Source organism: Papilio polytes, unplaced genomic scaffold (assembly GCF_000836215.1).
Source record: "Papilio polytes unplaced genomic scaffold, Ppol_1.0 DF823177.1, whole genome shotgun sequence".
In the NCBI taxonomy this organism is placed as follows: Eukaryota; Metazoa; Arthropoda; class Insecta; order Lepidoptera; family Papilionidae; genus Papilio; species Papilio polytes.
Genome location: NW_013526027.1, coordinates 920,810 through 939,102, shown reverse-complemented (window position 1 = coordinate 939,102; position 18,293 = coordinate 920,810). Strand labels below are relative to the sequence as shown.

The window sequence follows — 18,293 nt, the reverse complement described above, 5'->3', positions numbered from 1 at the left end:
TTCTTGAAAAAATCTGAGTTAACAATATAACACTCAAATCACATCACCATTTAAGAAATAGAGTGGTTCTAGCTACATTTTATTAATTCATGATACCTGTTCAGTGAAAAAGGTGTACTAAAAATGTCCTAAAGTGACTCACAGTCACTTTTTATCCACTTCAGTTTATTGACGCTCTTATAATTAGAATTTACGCGGCAACATAAAAAATGAGGTCAGAACGAAAGCATTTTATTAACAACACCTTTGACCTAAAAGCCGTAGACTTTGTTGTTTCAAATTGATGGACATCGCAAGGACGTAACTTTCACCTTCACAGATAAAATACGATTAGAAATCTGTTGTAAAACAACCTTTTCATTACTGAATAGGTGCTTTTTAATAAACCATCTAGACATGATAAATTACTGTATAAAGTAAGGGCTAGAATGCATTACGACATGTTTAGAACGATGTTTTATTTTAGACTTGCCCGCGACTTTGTCCGCAAAAAAATAAAAATAAAACGTAGCTTATGTTATTCACAGATAAGTTACCTTTCTAATCGTGAGATAATTTTTCAAATCGGCCAAATAGTTGTTACATGAATCGATTACATAAAAATCCAAATCTTCTCTCTTTATAATAATAGTATATAGATGTAGAAATGCAATTTATTTTATTCAAACATAAACGTGTACGCACTTGCAGTGATATTTTGCGACTATCTATTTAATATCAGCATATTTTGAACTTAGTAATATTTTGTTCTTGTATCAATCTAAGCTAGACGAGTGCTAAGACATGGTACAGCGGGATTCGACTCGGCCAAACAATAAACCCTTTGCTAGTGCGCTTCTAACAATTTTATATCACATGCTTTCAAAATCTCCTTAAAATATCGCAGTAAATGTACGCAAATTGCTACGGACATAAAAGCAATAAATTTCATATGTTAATTTGCAGTAGACTGAGAGAAATGTATTTACTAAAAGCTTTTTCTCTTTGATAAATACATCATTATATCTTTAATCATATAAAATTGCGCGCATCATACAGGTGAAATGGCTTTGGCCCAAACCCAATTGTTATTAGATGACTTGTAGTGGAAATTGCGAACTACTTACATTCCATTCTATGTTATATAAATCATACTTTATTAATATCACAGGATCCTGTGTTTTTACTTAATTTAATTGTAAAAAAATAACGTTTAACCGTGACTTGTAATTATTGGCTATATGTTGTTACACGCCATTGAAAAAAGGGGGTGAATAAATTGAAACAAATTGTCACGCGAAAAAGGAACAAGCCAATAGCATCAAAGAAGCATGATTTTAGTGATAACGGTAATTTATTAACAAAGGTAAGTGTTGTTATTTAAATATTTGAATTTTTATTGTTTCATTTGAACCGAAAGTATTTTTTTTTATATTATCATGCGGATGAAGCCGCACGGGAATTGCTAGTTATGTTTTAATATAACTTAACATGCGATACGAATCATAATACTGATTAATGCAAACACGGCCAGGGTTATGTAAACGTCATGCAACGTTCATACATCTTTCACAATGCATTGCACTATCGCGGTTTCACCCTGTAAACAGTGGAGTCGATTGTTAACTATTACGTATTGCTTTGACGCCTTTCTTTCGCTTAGCTTATTTCCATGGGCATGTATTTCTGGAGGCTTCTCGAAGCATATCATGATTTAAAAATTGTTTACAAATATTTTGAAGCATAAAATAAAATTAAATACAATTTTTATGGTACCAACATCAATAACTTCTTTTGTAATTTGCTGCTTTGTTATTTATTACTACTGCTTTCTTCAGTTAGGTAAAATGCAAATTACTGTAAAGATATTGGACATTTACAGAGTCACATAATGGTTACTTAAAAGTCGCCAAGTGTAGGTTTCTTAAATTAAGTCGGCATTTGTTTACAACTGTCCATGTTCAAAATGGTAAATGCAATTTTACTAGGGTCCATTCAAACATACTGACCCGTCGAGCAGGCCAGACTTAAGTCGCAAATAAAAGTGAGCTTTATGCGATTAAAACAAGATTTAATTTTACTATTTACGTGTTTTTACTTTTGCTATTCTTGAAAAAGTGGTGCAAAGTAAAATTAAACCTTGTGTCAATAGCATAAAGTTCAATTTACTTGCGATATATATCTGCTCTGCTTTACGCTCCATTGTGTGTACGGGCCCTTAATCAGTTGTCCGGATGCAATTGCCGACCGGAAGCTTTGAGCTTTTCACGCGATAAGAATACGCAATAGGTGGATGTTTGAATATGCTTCTTTAATGAGTTGCAGATATTACTAAGCTAAAAGCTTTGCTTAGAATTTATGTAATTGTTAATAATTTGCGGTTGTTATTTGTGGTACGATGAGTGAACGGAATCATTCATTAACTGTTAATGATTCAAATAAGACTCAACTTTATTATTTGTCACTTAAGTTTTAATGATGTAAGATATTATCAATGTATGTCAATTTATTAAAAAAACGTATCCACTAAGAGCAAGTTTCTTTACTTTAATTATTAAACAAAGTCTAAAGAGACTATCAGTATGCTTGAGTGTTACCGATTGTGCGTAAATTTTGTTGTTTTATAACTGGACGAGAATTGTTCATTTCACTCTAAATTAGTGAGTTTAAGATACCTGGTAAGATTAAAAACTTACAAAATTCGCAACTTATCGATTACTTATTCAAGGATTGCAATAACATAAGATAAACGGTAGAATTGATATTAAACTTGAATGCATTGGATTAATAACTTCCATATAACACTGCATTCTTTAGATTAGTTCACAGGGAATTCAAAAATTTTACAATGAAAATTTAGATGGATGCTTGTTAGAGTTTGTTGCCTAAACTGCTGCACAGATCTTTACGAAATTTGGCATCGATGTAGAAGATAGTAGGAAAGAACACATAGGTTACTAACTTTTCTTTTTTTTAATTCCACGCGGACGGAGTCGGGGTCGAATGCTGGTACTTTATAAAGACAGTTTTTATGGCCTTTAAATTACAATTATTATACAAATTATTATAAAGTTTGAATTACGACTACAATTATGACCTATTTCCAAACAATGTCATTTGAATAGAAATATTCATTTAGTCGACGAGTTTAACATATTTTGGCATCGAAATTGTTCCCCAAAAGTTTTATAGGTGTTGAAAATATTTTACATTCTTCATATTTAAAATGACTTGGAATATTTTGAAGTTATTTGTGCGATGGAAAATAATTTTTCTCTTCATTAATATTAACTTTGTCTTTAATATTTTGTTTTTTTAGGTTTTAAAAAATTGTATGGTGCAATGCATTTAATGATACTCTATCTAGCATTCTTTGCTTATATTCTTTAAAAAAAGCAAACTTCTCTATATTCGATCAGTGAGAATACAATTCCAGTCTCATCTAAACTTCCTTTACAAAATCCAATACAATCTCTGATATAAAGTAAAGCTGATCCGTTACACAAGAAGTCTCGCTGCTGACTCGAATCTAATTAACTGGCAACAGGACGCCGACCTAGTTTCACCCCCCACACCTCCCCTTACTTCATCCCCGTCGTTACAAATACATCGACCTCCCACGCTATACAAAGTTCGATGAAAACAACTCCCTATAACAGGGAAACTCGAAGATCTATGACAAGTTACATTTTTATTACTTGACCAATATATTAAAATCAATCTTTTAAAATTTTGAAATACTTTACATTGCAAATAAAAATCTTTTTTTGATATAAGACTAGCTATTGCTCGCGACTTCGCCCGCGTGCAATAAAAAAAATATAGCCTATGTTACTCATAGATTAATTACCTTTCTAACGGTGAAAAAATTTTAAAATCGGCCCAGTAGTTTTTGAGTTATTTCAAAACATACAAAAATACAAATCTTTCCTCTTTATCATATTAGTACAGATAACGTAACAAAAAAACAATAAATTTAACTACAACTTTAATAAGTATTTAGGTTTTATGAAATAGAGTTTATTAATCGTTACCATTATTTTTAAAAACTTTTTTATAAAGATAATGTTTATAATATGTTGAAACCAAAAATATTTTGTATATCACATACATTGGTAAACCGCATTACCGATATTCAGGGGAAATAGTGCGTTAAAATGCTGAATACGATAAATGTAAAAAAATAAATCAAACTAAGTGTTGTCACAAAACAGTCGGCAAAATGGAAATGCAAAACATTTCGATGATTATCGCCAAAAATATAGTGTTTTAATACTATACCATATTTCGCCCGCTGCTCCGTCCACGTGGAATTACAAAAAACCAAAAGTAGTCTATGTGTTCTTCCAGACTATCCTCTGCATCTATGCCAAATTTTAGGCTACAAAGTATAACAAACATCTATCTAAACTTTCGCTTTTACAATATTAGCAAGATTAGTAAAAAGTAAGGTATGCTTGGTGTAAAGTGTACCTCATGGAGTAGAGAAAGCTTTATTACATTAAAATTAAGAATATTAAGTAATAATTGTTGTTATTTAGTATTATTGACATTATGTTTGTAACCTTTAGTAGACACTGCATAATAATTCGTACAGAAGCAATTTATAACCGTGTTACTTTCTTCAGAACGGATTTTAGTATTTAGATCATAAATATTTAACTTAAATTTTTGGTTAAATAACTACAAGTAATTTACCGCTTGCACACGTCCTTACCACTTCCGCTATTTTGTTTAACGAAAAAACATCCTACTACTATCATAAAACCACTACAAAAATTTTATTATCACCTACAAAAATTTAATGAACTCCAAATATTTTGTTTTACAAGACACATATTTGTTACATGAATAACCCTACACAGTGGATTTATTCAATAACGATGCTGTTCGTATTTTAAAAGAAAATAAAAGTAAGTCGTTTTTTTCATTATCGATGTTGGGTTAAAAAACTGATTAACTTTAAAAATCTTTAACAGACGTGAGGAAGATAATTTATATTAATAAATACTTACGATAGATACATGTCGATAATAAATATTTTATTTATTATTTTGTTTTTAAGTTATTAGGAAGTATATAAGCCAAAAAAATAACACTCCAAGAGTATTTGATAGAGACAAATATCAATAACAATTTAAGAACCACAAACTTTGCAAGGATTTTCTTGGAACAATAATTTCGATGAAAGAATTCGTTTCGCTTTTCTTCGCAACTTCATTTTTGTTAACTTTGTTGCTACATACTTTTTATATAGTCTTGTTTCTTTGTTGCTAGAGTTATGTGGCTAGATTTATGTCTTTTGTTCAGCAGTTCGAGATTTATTTGTAAATGTGGTTACTAATTTTTAGGTTCATATAAATAGCTGTTTAAAAATCACCTACTAATTTATTGAAAATAATCTTGGTTGTTTTAATAAACTGAAATTAATATAGTTTTTTTATATGTTTGTTGCCAAAATTTAATATAACGAAATATTAAAATTCAGTGCGAAAAGTGAAATAAAAAGAAAAGGTCGAATAGAAAGGTCGTTGAATAAATCTTTTCAATTTCCATATTTCTTTTAAAAAACAGCGTAAATGAAACATTTTCCCAAAAAAAGTAGATGATATATTAAGACATAACATAAAAACTTTGAACTGTGGTTATTGTGTAATACTGCTGGATTACGAAGGATTGTTTATGCGCATGTTTTTCGAGATTTAACAAGGACATATGTGTCACTAGATCAAAGAGGAAAATACTTTTACGTATAACATAATATTTGACTGGATCTCGGGATAAAAAAATTGTATGTAACATCTGGATTTAAAAACAAATTTAGACTTTGGTCCATTCTCAAAATTGAACGACGTATTAATTTAAAAAATGGAAAAAAAACGTCGCAAGTAACCAAAGAATATTAAGAGATTACCGATGTTTGCCATCTCTATTTCTAACATACTTAATGAGTCAATACCTACCTAATCATCATTTGACTGACACTTTACTACGAGAGGATGTATGACTCATAATAGTCTTCGATAATTTTCATTCCATTCTCTTTCATACAATACATCCGTCAATTCTTCCTTAGAAAAATAGTTTTTCACATAAAATAATCTTTGTCCACGGAATATGTAGAAACTATTCCCACCCTATTCGGCGTGTCGATGCGTTGGCTGGCGTCGGAGTGTCGACGGTCGCCGGTCGCCGCGACGCGTTCCCTCAGTCTAGCTCACCCACCGAGAGGGTTCGCTCGTACCATAACAATCACCATGGCCCGTGGATTTGCTGCCTTGAGTATTGCCGTGCTACTAACGGCATTCGAATTCGGTACGTTTATTATTTGACTATTATTTTCCGTCAAATTATTTTATTTAAAATCGCCTTTATAATATTTCAATAAAATTTGCATTGAAAACTATTTTTTTTTATATCTGAAACTATTTTCTTCTAAACTCTTAAACATGTAGCGATAATGTAAACAAAACTTGTGTTTACCTTCAGTTATTTTAGTGTACGTAAAATTTGTTCATTGTATCATCATTTTGATCTAGAATTGTATATGTTCTTTAAATTTTACTGTATAATTATTAATATTGCTTAGTTTGTGTTTACAATAAAATTCAGGTAGAACTTTATTTCTTCTGTAAATATTTATATTGTTTTTAGTTAATATTTTTTTAGAAAACGTAAACAATCCGCGACCTTTCGTATTTAAATATAACAGCTAGAATATATTGAACAACATGAAAAAAAGTTGGTCAAAAATAATTTTATGGACATCTCTATTTGCTAGTTTATATTGGATATTACTTAAAATTACGAAACGTAACAAACAGATCAATTCTGAATAGAATTAATAAAATAGAAAAGCAGTTAATTACATTATCAGAACAATATTGAAAAACAATTATCCGCTAAAGGAAAACCGTTGCTTTGGCAATTACATCCAAGTGTCTATGCCAAATTATGGTTTGAATGAGGCAACTCTATGATATAGTACTTACATGATGCTTAAAGACTAGTACTTTTCGCCAACAAAATAATAAAGAGAACAATGAACTCTATTCTGCTCGAGTTATGATTAAAATTCCTATGCTTAAATATGTTTTGAACGAGAAATACGATTAGAAATTGGATATCGGGGATGTAATGTGATGGGCTCTACCATTAACTTTGGCATTTCGTAAAAGATAAGAATTATATGAAATGTTGCAAAGATATAGAGCGTAGACTAGAAGAACAGATAGGCTACTAAATACTTTTTTAAATTCTGTTTGGACCGAATCGCGAGCGACAGATATTATTCTCAAAAAGATTTGTAACTTTCAAACTACCAGAACCATATCTATGGTAGATAATAATAAATAATGCATATATTGCTGATTTTTTACCGTTACATAATGAGAATTTTTTGTTCAGCATCCAATCCTTTTAGCAGCAACCGAAAAAAAGGACTTATTAAATTATCGTTGTTCTTCATGTTTATATTTTGTTGTGAACCAGCAGTTTTCTGGAAGGGATCCAGATTTTTACGACTGCGCATTACAAGAATTCGTTGCGTACGAATTCTGTGGACATCGACTATTACCATCTTTTAGACTATTCAATGTTTATGCTCATATATAACCTCATACTGTATTTGTACGTCTGCTTCGAATTTACAGAAATATTGTTGCTGTATTATTACGTTACATGGACTGTTAAAGGACATATTATCTGAATTTATTATAAAAACAGTCCGTAAACATTGTATTCTTTAATCTATAGGTCATATTTTAAACTGCAATATTGGCGTTGCTCTCATGTTTATAAAAACTCTGAGGTAATCATCTTACCAATATTACAATTGCGAAAGTTTAGATGGATGGATGTTAGAGTTTGTAGCCTAAATGGCTGAACGGACTCGATGAAATTTGGAGAGGGTAGTCGACAAGAATACATGGGATACTTTTTTGGTTGTTTTTTATTCTACGTGGACGGAGTCGCGGGCGAAAGGTAGCATGTTTTATAAAGCTGTAAAAGCAGTGGAAACGCACAGTAAAATTGTCAGTGTAAATTCATTTCACAAACGTAATAAGTTATGTCAGAAGTCACATGAAGAGGTTGAGACAATTGAATTAACTCTCGTCGTAAGTGGTGATTCATACGTTAACGAATACACAGAAGTTAATATCTAAATTAAGCTTTTAAAAGAAATTCACAATTTAAAGAGCTTAAAGTAATCTAGACCATAATTAAAGGTAAAAAGAACTCTCTTTTGCAGAAACCTGATAAGTTATTTTTATGGCATATTCACTTTTAGAATATCTTAGGATGTCGCCAACTAGAATGGTACAAGCGTACAAGAGAATTGTTCTCTATGGTATCGTGTAGTTACTACTTCAAATGAAAGGTTAGTCATGAAAAAAAAGATCCAATTCAAAATTCTACTACCATAGAGTATAAGAAGTAGTAGAGTCGATACTCCATAAATACTTCTACTTTGCTTAACGATTCAAGTCGTATCACTATCTCGCGTACCTTCAATTATAGGGGTGTATGATAAACATAATGATTTATAATTATATTCAAACAAGTCAGGTGTTATTTATCATAACCGAAGGTTACACGGTTAAGGTTCTACGCAGTACAAGTAAATGACAACATCATGACATCATGCTTATAAAATAAATGTCGAACATAATTACTTAGTTTCCATGATTCAATCGATAAAAAAGTGATACATAATATAATATAGCATTTCTAAACTAATACAGTTATGACTAACTAGCTTTCGCTCGCGACTCCGTCCGCGTGGAATTAAAAAGAACAAAAGTGAGTAGCCTATGTGTTTTTCCAGACTATCCTCTACATCTTTTTAAAATTTCATCGAAATCCATTCAATCGTTTAGGCTACAAACTCTAACAAACATCCATCCATCTAAATTTTCGCATTTATAATATTAGTATGAAGTATGATAATGTTTCAATTTTCCTTTCCACAATATTAAAAGGCTAATGATAATTTACTAAGATAAAATTCAGATAACGCTAAGTAAGATACAAACATTATATACTTCGATATAGATGTTTTATTTGTTTAAAATGAAATTTTAATCTCTGTAGTATTTGCCCTTCGAAAGTCATTTAAAGCCATATCACGGCCTTGACGTGTAAAAGCAATTTTAGTTTTTAAAATGCCATATAAAAACCACTTGATGTTTTTCATTCGAAGCTTAATAGCTTACATACGCTATCAAATGAAAACTTAAAAAAATACCGTATGTTATTTTCCATTAAGTCTAAAAGGAAACGAAATATGAAATTATAAAAGTATTTTAAAGCTACTAAAGAAAATTAATTTGTAAGCTATGATTAACTAAGAATCGTTTTACATTTATTGTACCAATAGAATAATCAATTAAAAAGCTCAATTTAAACTCGGTACTAGAACGTTAACCTTTTAGTTAAAATTCTATAATGAATTTTCACAAAAAAATAATAGGTCAATTATCCTTGAACATGGAACAGATTAAAAAAGAGAACAATCGAAACGAACATGACATGCAATGATTCATAAACTGCCACTTAGTACTACAAACGGACACTAAACCATCTCACAGCAAACAATAGTCGGAATGACACAACTGGCCTTGTATCGAGGCTTCCATTCATGACAATGGTTAGTGTACGGAAAATTCTTACATTTAGAAGCACCTAGATAATTTTACTATGTCATCACATAGTTTATGTCCTACAAGTAAACTCACAACTAGTGCTGCATTAAGTTTTTATCGTCCCTAAAAGCGACGCTAAGTGTAGTATTGTTATGATAAAATTACGCTAAAGGACTGATGGGTCCCTTGCACAAAAATTTGAGAGAAAATATTTACGTCATCGATAAAATGTATTATATTTGAGTAATATAATTTTTTTGCAAATTATTTTCTCGCCTCAAAAGGTTATTGATCGTCTTTGCATGTGCTGATTAAAGTCGTTTTCTATCTTTAAATTTAAATCGTAAAATGCGAGTTCAAACACCGATTATAAATTGCAAATACCATATCAAATAAATAAGGTTATCGTTTCAATTATTCTTAGCAATTTCTAGCTATCGATGCTAACAATGTAAGCGATGTTTACGTAGAAAACTATGTTTGTTATTTTTTATCTCTATTGAAAGAATAGATTCGTAAAATTGTTTTGATTGCACTAATTGGTAAACTTGTCTGATTTAAATGTATGTTGATTGAAATAATTTGTTGTGAAATGTAGAAACAAAAATGTTTTATTGATAATTATGCTATAACGAAGACGCCAGAAAAAAAAGCAGTTATCGAGAACTTGCGTGCATCTTATAAGCCAAGCAATGTTCGTGGCTAAAAAACCTGATGAAACTGTAGACTTCAAAAGAGTCCTGAAAGTCGTCAATCGAAACCAAAGTTAACGCACGTATTTGTACAAAACATTTATTTAACTAAAGCAAGTAGTACAACCGTGTTAACTTATTCATGAGAACTTCGGCGTGTATTAATAAATATTTACATAGCATTGTTTGATTTTCCACGGTTGAGTAATTGACAAGTTGGAAATACATAACAATGACTCAACTCCAGCAAAGTATAGTTATGTGAAATAATAATAGTATATAAGACATACATTTTTGTTGATAAATGTCGTCATCTTACTAACGTAGGGTCGACGCATCAGTTCGTTCTCCAGATCGATCTATCTTCCCTCATCATCACTCCCTTCTTAAGATTTAATTGTGTCTTTTTCTTTTGTATGTTTGGGTTAATGACTACTTGTGTTCTGTACTACAAAATGTAGAGTATGCGTTAGAAACTTTGTACAACTATAATAAAACGTATTACTTCATCCTTTGACGAAATAAGATTATTGTTAATTATGTAATTTAATATTGGAAGAATGTCAAGTATTTGAGAAAGCTATCAGATTTATTTCATAATTTAAGGATATTGAGACTAAAGATGAATTTGATTCCTCTCAGGAATTCAAACTTTTGCAAAGCCATTCCAGCAAATTTCAAAAAAGAGTCTATACAAGCTTTTGAAATTCTCTATCGGGACATTTAATCTCCAAAATCCAAAGATTCGCAAAATGCTAAGTTGATTTGAAAAAATCCGTATGTGAAGTTTTATATTTAGTTAAGTTACAAATTGTAACAAACAAAAAAGTATTAAGAGCGATTGTCGAAAATCTACAAAGGTAAAGAAAGATCGAATTAAATATGGTGAAAGAGGATACACTTAAGAAGGGAGTGAATTCAGATAAGACGGCAGATAGAGATAAATCTATGCCCTTCGTACTGACAATGGAATATCACAAATTAAAAACAAAATTTTTCTATAAAGGTCAAGGCTTTTCTTCCCGTACACGAGTATAGACTCGAGCTATTTGCGACTCAAACTTGGGTGTTCCGCTCACCGGCTAAATATACATACGTACGTAAAGCCGATGACATCATCAATCTAGAAGTATGTCGATACTGTTAGCATGCTCTAGTGATAATCTCTTTGGTTACATGTATTCAGGTGTTATTATACATGTTTTTTTGTCATGTGACATTGTTACTTAATTAGCTATTACGCTCTTCTAAGTTTTTGTAATTAATTTAGTTACATTTTTTTTTCTTCAAAATAAGCCTTAGGGTATCTGTGGTTTTTTTGGCCTAAACTATACTTTCCTTAATTTAAATGTAACCACAAAACAATGAAAAAATGCGAAAAGACGTTTGTTAACATTTAAGAGGACCTTAAAACAAAACGGTCCAAGATCTGCAAACTGAGACATTTATAACATGTAACGTCTTAAAACAATGCTCTAGATCTGGATTGTAACCCAATCTTTGCTACAACAATAGTTAACTGGTACAGACCACATTTAACACACGTGTGTGATTACAGTGTAGGGTGACAATAATTTTGCTACGCTCTGTTAATTTAAGAACATCAACTGGTAATCAGTAATTACGGACTTCCGTTTAGAGTTCTGGCACGACACTTTTACCTTTTCCGCAAAACAAATAATTACGATGAGTTATTAATTTTCAAGACCATATGACCCACCTGCCAGTCAGACAAAAATACGAACATATGTTATGCTAATTGAACAGATATTTTTTTTTATTTAAATTATACAATGTAAAAATACGAGTCATTTCTATTTCGGAATATCTCGTCATCATCTTTATTTTGGAAACTTTATTGTGTTAATGTGACTATTGTTTTGTGAAATTATATTGAATTGTATTATTTACTTTTATATTTATCATATACTCGTAGTATCCTGCATGAACCAGAATAAGATATAAATCTTTCTTCTTCTGTTGTGTGGGAATGATGTCATGCACGAGAAACAAAAACACAAATTCTTCATAAATGTTATTCAAATTGTTGTTTGGATGGTTTCGTATAAATGCGTGTTCGCCAAACGTGATCTGGTGTAAGGTGGCTTGTACTTCTATAGACGTATGACTAACGTAAAGTACTTTTATTATGGTCAACGGAGGTTAAATTATAATCTTGACATCATTCAAGCGGACGTGCCTGTCGTAACATCTGTGACGCAATATTCAAACACAAACAGTTTTGGTACTCCTAAATTGGATGTACTCATATAGACTATGCGGCGCACACCTTTGACTAAAATATCGTTTTGTGGGATTGCCGATTGCTTCGCAGCAAATCCAACTATTTAGTTGAACAACTAAAAATCGAGTAGTGAATAAAATCTCATAGGAATCAAAGCGCGACTAAACAGTTGTGCGATAGTTTAGTCAAAGATGTGCGTGCGTTCTTAATATCATTATGAAAGACGAGATCTTACTAGGATCACACGATTATTAAAAATGTATTTTTATTTAAGACTTAACACAGTTTGTAGTACTAAGGTAATATAAAAGGATAATTTCCACATCCAATTAGTCAATCTTTCCTTGCTATTAAATTGTTTAAACTATCGTGAGACATTACTTTAAGCGAAAATTAATTAAAAACGGCTCAACTCACGTTTTTATCCTCCGGTAATTTTCCCTTTACTTGCTCTACCTACGATTAATTCAATTAGACCTCGTCTGTCACAGAGTAGCTACAATTAGTGGGCATTCATTAAATTAGCACGCGAGAAACCGGTACGAAATATTCAGGGATCGGTCCTGTGATATATTGAAGTAGACTATGCCACAGGAAGACGTTTTACATGATCTATAACAGTATGTTAATCTATAATTTATCTTTGATTACAGGATCGTGTTTGAGATGCTACCAGTGTAATTCTCAATCGGATCCCTCTTGCAAGGATCCGTTTGCAGGAAAAACTAAAGTGGTAAGCATATAAAAAAACAGACTGTTTTAGAGACCCTTTTATAGCTATTTAACTATTTACATGTGTGAGTGTTCAAATTCTGAAAAACCATTTAACTTGTACATTTAACAATAGTTTAGATTTTCTGTAATAACTATTTTTTTTATAATATAAGGTAGCAAACGAGGAAGCGGCTATCTGAATCCACCGAAATGGAAAGCGACCGCTGCCCACAAACGTCCGCAATTGCAGATGCGCTGCCTATCCTTAATTGACGGAGGAGGAGACGCACATAAATAGGACTTTTCCTCTTCCTATGCGTCTCCTTCACCGTCAAATCCACTTTTCCTTCCCATCTTTTCCTCTTAAGAAAAGGGCGGAAAGGGAAAGGGATTTAAATAAGGCCTCCGACACCACACTCATCAGACGAAACGCGGAATTGCTTCCACTTCACGCCTGTTTTCTGTGTGGTCCGCAAACAACACAAATTATATCTTTATCTCCAATCATTAGTACCTACCACTAATAGTATTTCAATATGAATAAAATATGCATAAAATAGTTGACACATGAAACTTTTTTTTTCAGGAATGTTCCACCCAGGACTCTGTGAATTACAACCGCGCCTACTTACGCGGTATCTTGCCCACTGAGCTGGTGGATGCCGTCGCCGGCGCCCCAAGATACTGCCACAAGATTGTTATGCGTTAGTATATTTACGTTTTAAGATCCTTTTCCACTAGTACGACCGTAATAATAGCATGACATTTGTGCGGCTGACTTGATAATAGAAAGGGGGTCTATGTTATTATTAAATAAAAATCAATTTTGTAAAGTAAATTTCTAAATCTATATTATATCTACTAATTTTATAATGAGGAAAGATTTGTTTGTTTGTATATATTGTAATAATTCAAAAACTACTGGGTCGATTTTTAAAAATTCTTTCACCATTAAAAAGCTACGTTATCAGTGGTTAACATAGGCTATGTTTTTAATTGTTGTTTTTTTTAATTTCACGCGGGCGAAATCGAGAGCAATAACTAGTAATCAATAAATTATATTATGTAACAAGTTTTCAGTATATAATTCATTGTGGCAATACATCCGATTCTTATACTCTTTTTAAATTTATTTATTAATTTTTAAAAAGACCTGGGTATATACTCGTATTATCTTTATTTTCCAGAGAATGGCGCGACTATCCGAACTTGCTTGGACGCCAACCCTACTGACTTGAACCAAACTTGTCGCGCTCTCGAAAACGCGGCCAAACTGTCCCCAATGGACCAGTCGAAGCAAGTCAAACATTGTCAAGTTTGTGACAAGGATGACTGCAATGGGGCCGGTTCAATCGCACTCTCATTCCCACTGGCAGCTTTAGCTCTTACCGCTTCGTATCTCTTCTACAAACAATAATAAGAAATTAAAAAAATAACAATGCCATTGGAACGCTTGCAACGCACCAAAGAAAATGCTTCGCAAATGCTGAAATTTGGTGTGCCAAAATATTAACCTTTCTAGAACCGTCCAATATCATTGTTATTTTATGCTTTGTTATTTTTAGATACATATTTAAGATTAATATTTTAAATTTAGAAGTTATAATCGTAATTATTTCGTAATCATCAAATACCAAGATGATATTAAATATTTAAAACGAATATTATATCCAGATTACAATTTTTTATGAAGATGGAAGGTTATTTAAAAATAATAATATTGTTGTTGTTGTCTTATATATATGAAATTAAATTATTGTTGTATTGAATGTTTGCTTTGCTTTACAAATTTAATGCCTTGATATTTTATTTTCTGCATTATAAATATATCAAAAGTTGAAACAAAAATATTTGAAAAGCATTTATATATAAGTAGAATTTGACCGTCCTTTTGATGAACGTATTTTAATAAAAATCAATAAAACATTGCTTATTATGTTTCATTTTGACTAAATTTAATTTACCTCAATCTTTGATATTCTTTTGCAGTATTTTAATGCCTATTTACCATTTCGCAGTATACGCTTAAAAATTGAGAATTAAAATGTTTGTCAAATTATATTTACTTAATATTATATATTCGTGTTACATTAAATAATATTAAATTGAGAATATTAATAAAGACTTCATTATCCTTTTATGAATGGACGCAGATTTTATTTGCAATTGTAACTACGGCAGACCTCATTTGTGAGACAAAAATGTAGAATTCCTTAAAAAAATAATATTATAATTTGGTTAAAACGTAATTTCATTACAATTTTAAAATTCGATTTGAATCTAGTTATCGATGCATTGTAATGAGGATTGCGAAATACGAATGTAGGTGAAAATGCATTAGGATATCGACTTCATCTCCGAGATCTTTATGTGGTATCACTATTTAATTAGAATATTATTAGACACGAGCTGTCGTCCGCAAACTTAGTAAGCTCGGATTTTAAGATAAAAGTCATCTATCACATTCCAGTGTGCGTCTACTTTCCACCAGTTATCTTTTAAAACAAAGTCCCTTCCAAATCGGTCCACCAGTTGCAGAGATAGCGGTCCAGTCGCCATTTTAATAGTGCTGAAATAAAGAAAAGTAGCAAATAATATGACCCTCTATGTCAGCTACCCTTCAGTGCAAGTTCGGTCGAAATCGGCCCAGTCGTTTCAGAGATTAATTGGAGTTTGTTCCAATGATGGTATTAAGTACATAAAGGGTCATAATGTTACCTTTATTATAACAGTTTTTATTAATCAGTAGGTCGATCGATCCAACAGAACACATTTTTCGTTCGTCAAATCCCTTAATGACAAGAAATTCCAGCACAATGGTATTTAATTAAGATTACAAACGAAAACGTGTATTGTCTACGTGCACATTAGATTCACGGCCCACCAATATCTACGATTCGCGCCGACGGTGCATACATTTAAGGTCTTTCGAGCATGATGTATTTATCGGTAACAATGGTAATATTACCGTATATAATATTACCGCTGACGCCAAGTCAACGTGGACAGTAATACTCGCAGCACGATGAATAGATTCGTGTTAACCGTTTTCGCGGTGTTCACCGTTTCTGTGGCGTATTTGAAATTTGCTGAATCATCAGGTAATTAATTTCAATTTTCTTTTAATACTTCGAATATCCATTTTTTAAGAATTATTAACTAAACCGTTAGATAGTGCAATATGTGAACTTGGAGGTCAACTCCAGTTCCCATTCCCACAATTTTCATAAAGGGAATTATGGATGGGAACTGCATTTTGCAGAGAGGATAGGAGAATTTCCTTTTTCTATGTTCTCCTCAACTTACCATTAAAGGTAGATAACGCAACTGCAATCTTCTAAGGCAGCGGTGACATCACTATTAAACTATTATCCAGCTTAAATATGGAATTTCAAAAAAATAATAAAATTAATATTTGAATAGGCGACTTAGATCTACACAAAGTTGAAGTACCCGATGAATTAGAAGAGGATGGAGAAGCCGCTGATAAAGTTGCATCCACGCAGGGGAGTGCGATGGCTATGAACAACTTTAATAGAGGTAGACCTCAACCTCAAGTCCCAGTCCAACAGAACACAAGACCTTCACAGCTCGTGATAGATGTTGTGGAATGTTTCGTCTGCACTGATTGTCCGAAGGTATACGAGAATGCAACATCGAAATTATGTCCGCACACACTTGATGTTACACGGCAAAATAAATGTGTCGTTTATGCAGAAAAATATAAACGTAAGTAGCTGAGTTATACTTTATCTCTTACTTAAGTGTAAAAGCACTTTTATTTAATAAGAATTTCTTTTTTATAAATTCTATTGATTACAATATTGCATTATATCTTAAGGCAGGCTATTCTCCATCCCTTGCATTACTATCATGGCAAATCTTTATATTTTTTCTGGTACTGTTTCCATAGAATAGATTAGGACAGACGTAAGTAAGCTTAAGAAATGATATTTACCTACTTTCTGGTTTAGACATGAAGAGATCGTGGCACATCCGTGGCTGCGCTTCAGAGAGAGGTTCCTGTGAGGATATTAGGAAGGCTCACGCCGCACACGGAGATATAGTGCAACTGTTACATTGCCGTGAATGCGAGGGTAACAAATGTAACACAAATAGTGGATTCCGATCTATATCAGATATTACTCTAGCTTTGTTTGCTGTGATTGTAAGTCCAATCGCTGTTAAATACACAGTTTCTTAAATTTTTATCAATTTAAACGGGTATTTAAAAGTAGGTGATTCAAAAAGAATTAGTGAATCAAGAAAATGAAAACCAAAGATTTAATGGCATGGCTCTAATGGCTTTGGATAAATTATTATGTATAATAAATAAAGCAAGTCTCATTAGTTATTAGTTTACTTAATAATGTTACTTAAATAAAGCGATTTGTACAATGAAATTGTTTGTGTTTCAAGAAAATTACGCCAAAACATTTAGGAGAGATGAGATTAAGTTTTGCATGATGTATAAATATCAATCATATTACTCCTTTCATATTTACTTTGTTAAATTATTTACAGACTTACAATCTCCTAAACTCTGATAAACAAACGTGTTCCAGGAAAGCCATTCCACAATCACACAAATTTTCACTAACACAAAAATTTCTGACAGCGTATGTGAAAAAAGGTAGATAGGCATGTTTTCTTTAAATTTATAGACGGTTGCCAACTTATGCCAGCTGGTAGCTTCAAGAATCTGAAAGTGATCCAAACTCGCTGCTCTCTTATACTTGTTTACGTTAAGTTCCCGTCTATGTATACTTGAATTGAAAAAAAGTGTTTTCACTAAGTAATATGTTTATAAACATTTGAATGTAATTTGGTTATGCATAAAACGTTATTGACCTCACTGTCCGAATTACTTCATCGCTTGAGACGTTACAAAACCGGAAACTGGAATGCTGCTTTCTCTTTCTAACTGTATGGCGATTGGCGATAAAAGGTTTGGCTTTTTTTTTTTTTTGTGACTGAATGGCCACTGTTTGCCTTAAAGAGGCATTTACAGATTCACCG

The 18,293-nt window shown here is 31.9% G+C and overlaps 1 protein-coding gene across 1 annotated transcript; it reads left to right on the top strand.

Annotated features, from left to right (window-relative positions):
* Positions 1–6,176: 6,176 nt before the first annotated feature.
* On the top strand, positions 6,177–14,700 carry LOC106105154. The gene is made up of 4 exons (XM_013285385.1): positions 6,177–6,294; positions 13,214–13,293; positions 13,861–13,978; positions 14,462–14,700. The coding sequence occupies exons 1-4, from the start codon at positions 6,237–6,239 to the stop codon at positions 14,689–14,691; spliced, it is 486 nt and encodes a 161-aa protein (XP_013140839.1). The 5' UTR covers positions 6,177–6,236; the 3' UTR covers positions 14,692–14,700.
* Positions 14,701–18,293: the final 3,593 nt, after the last annotated feature.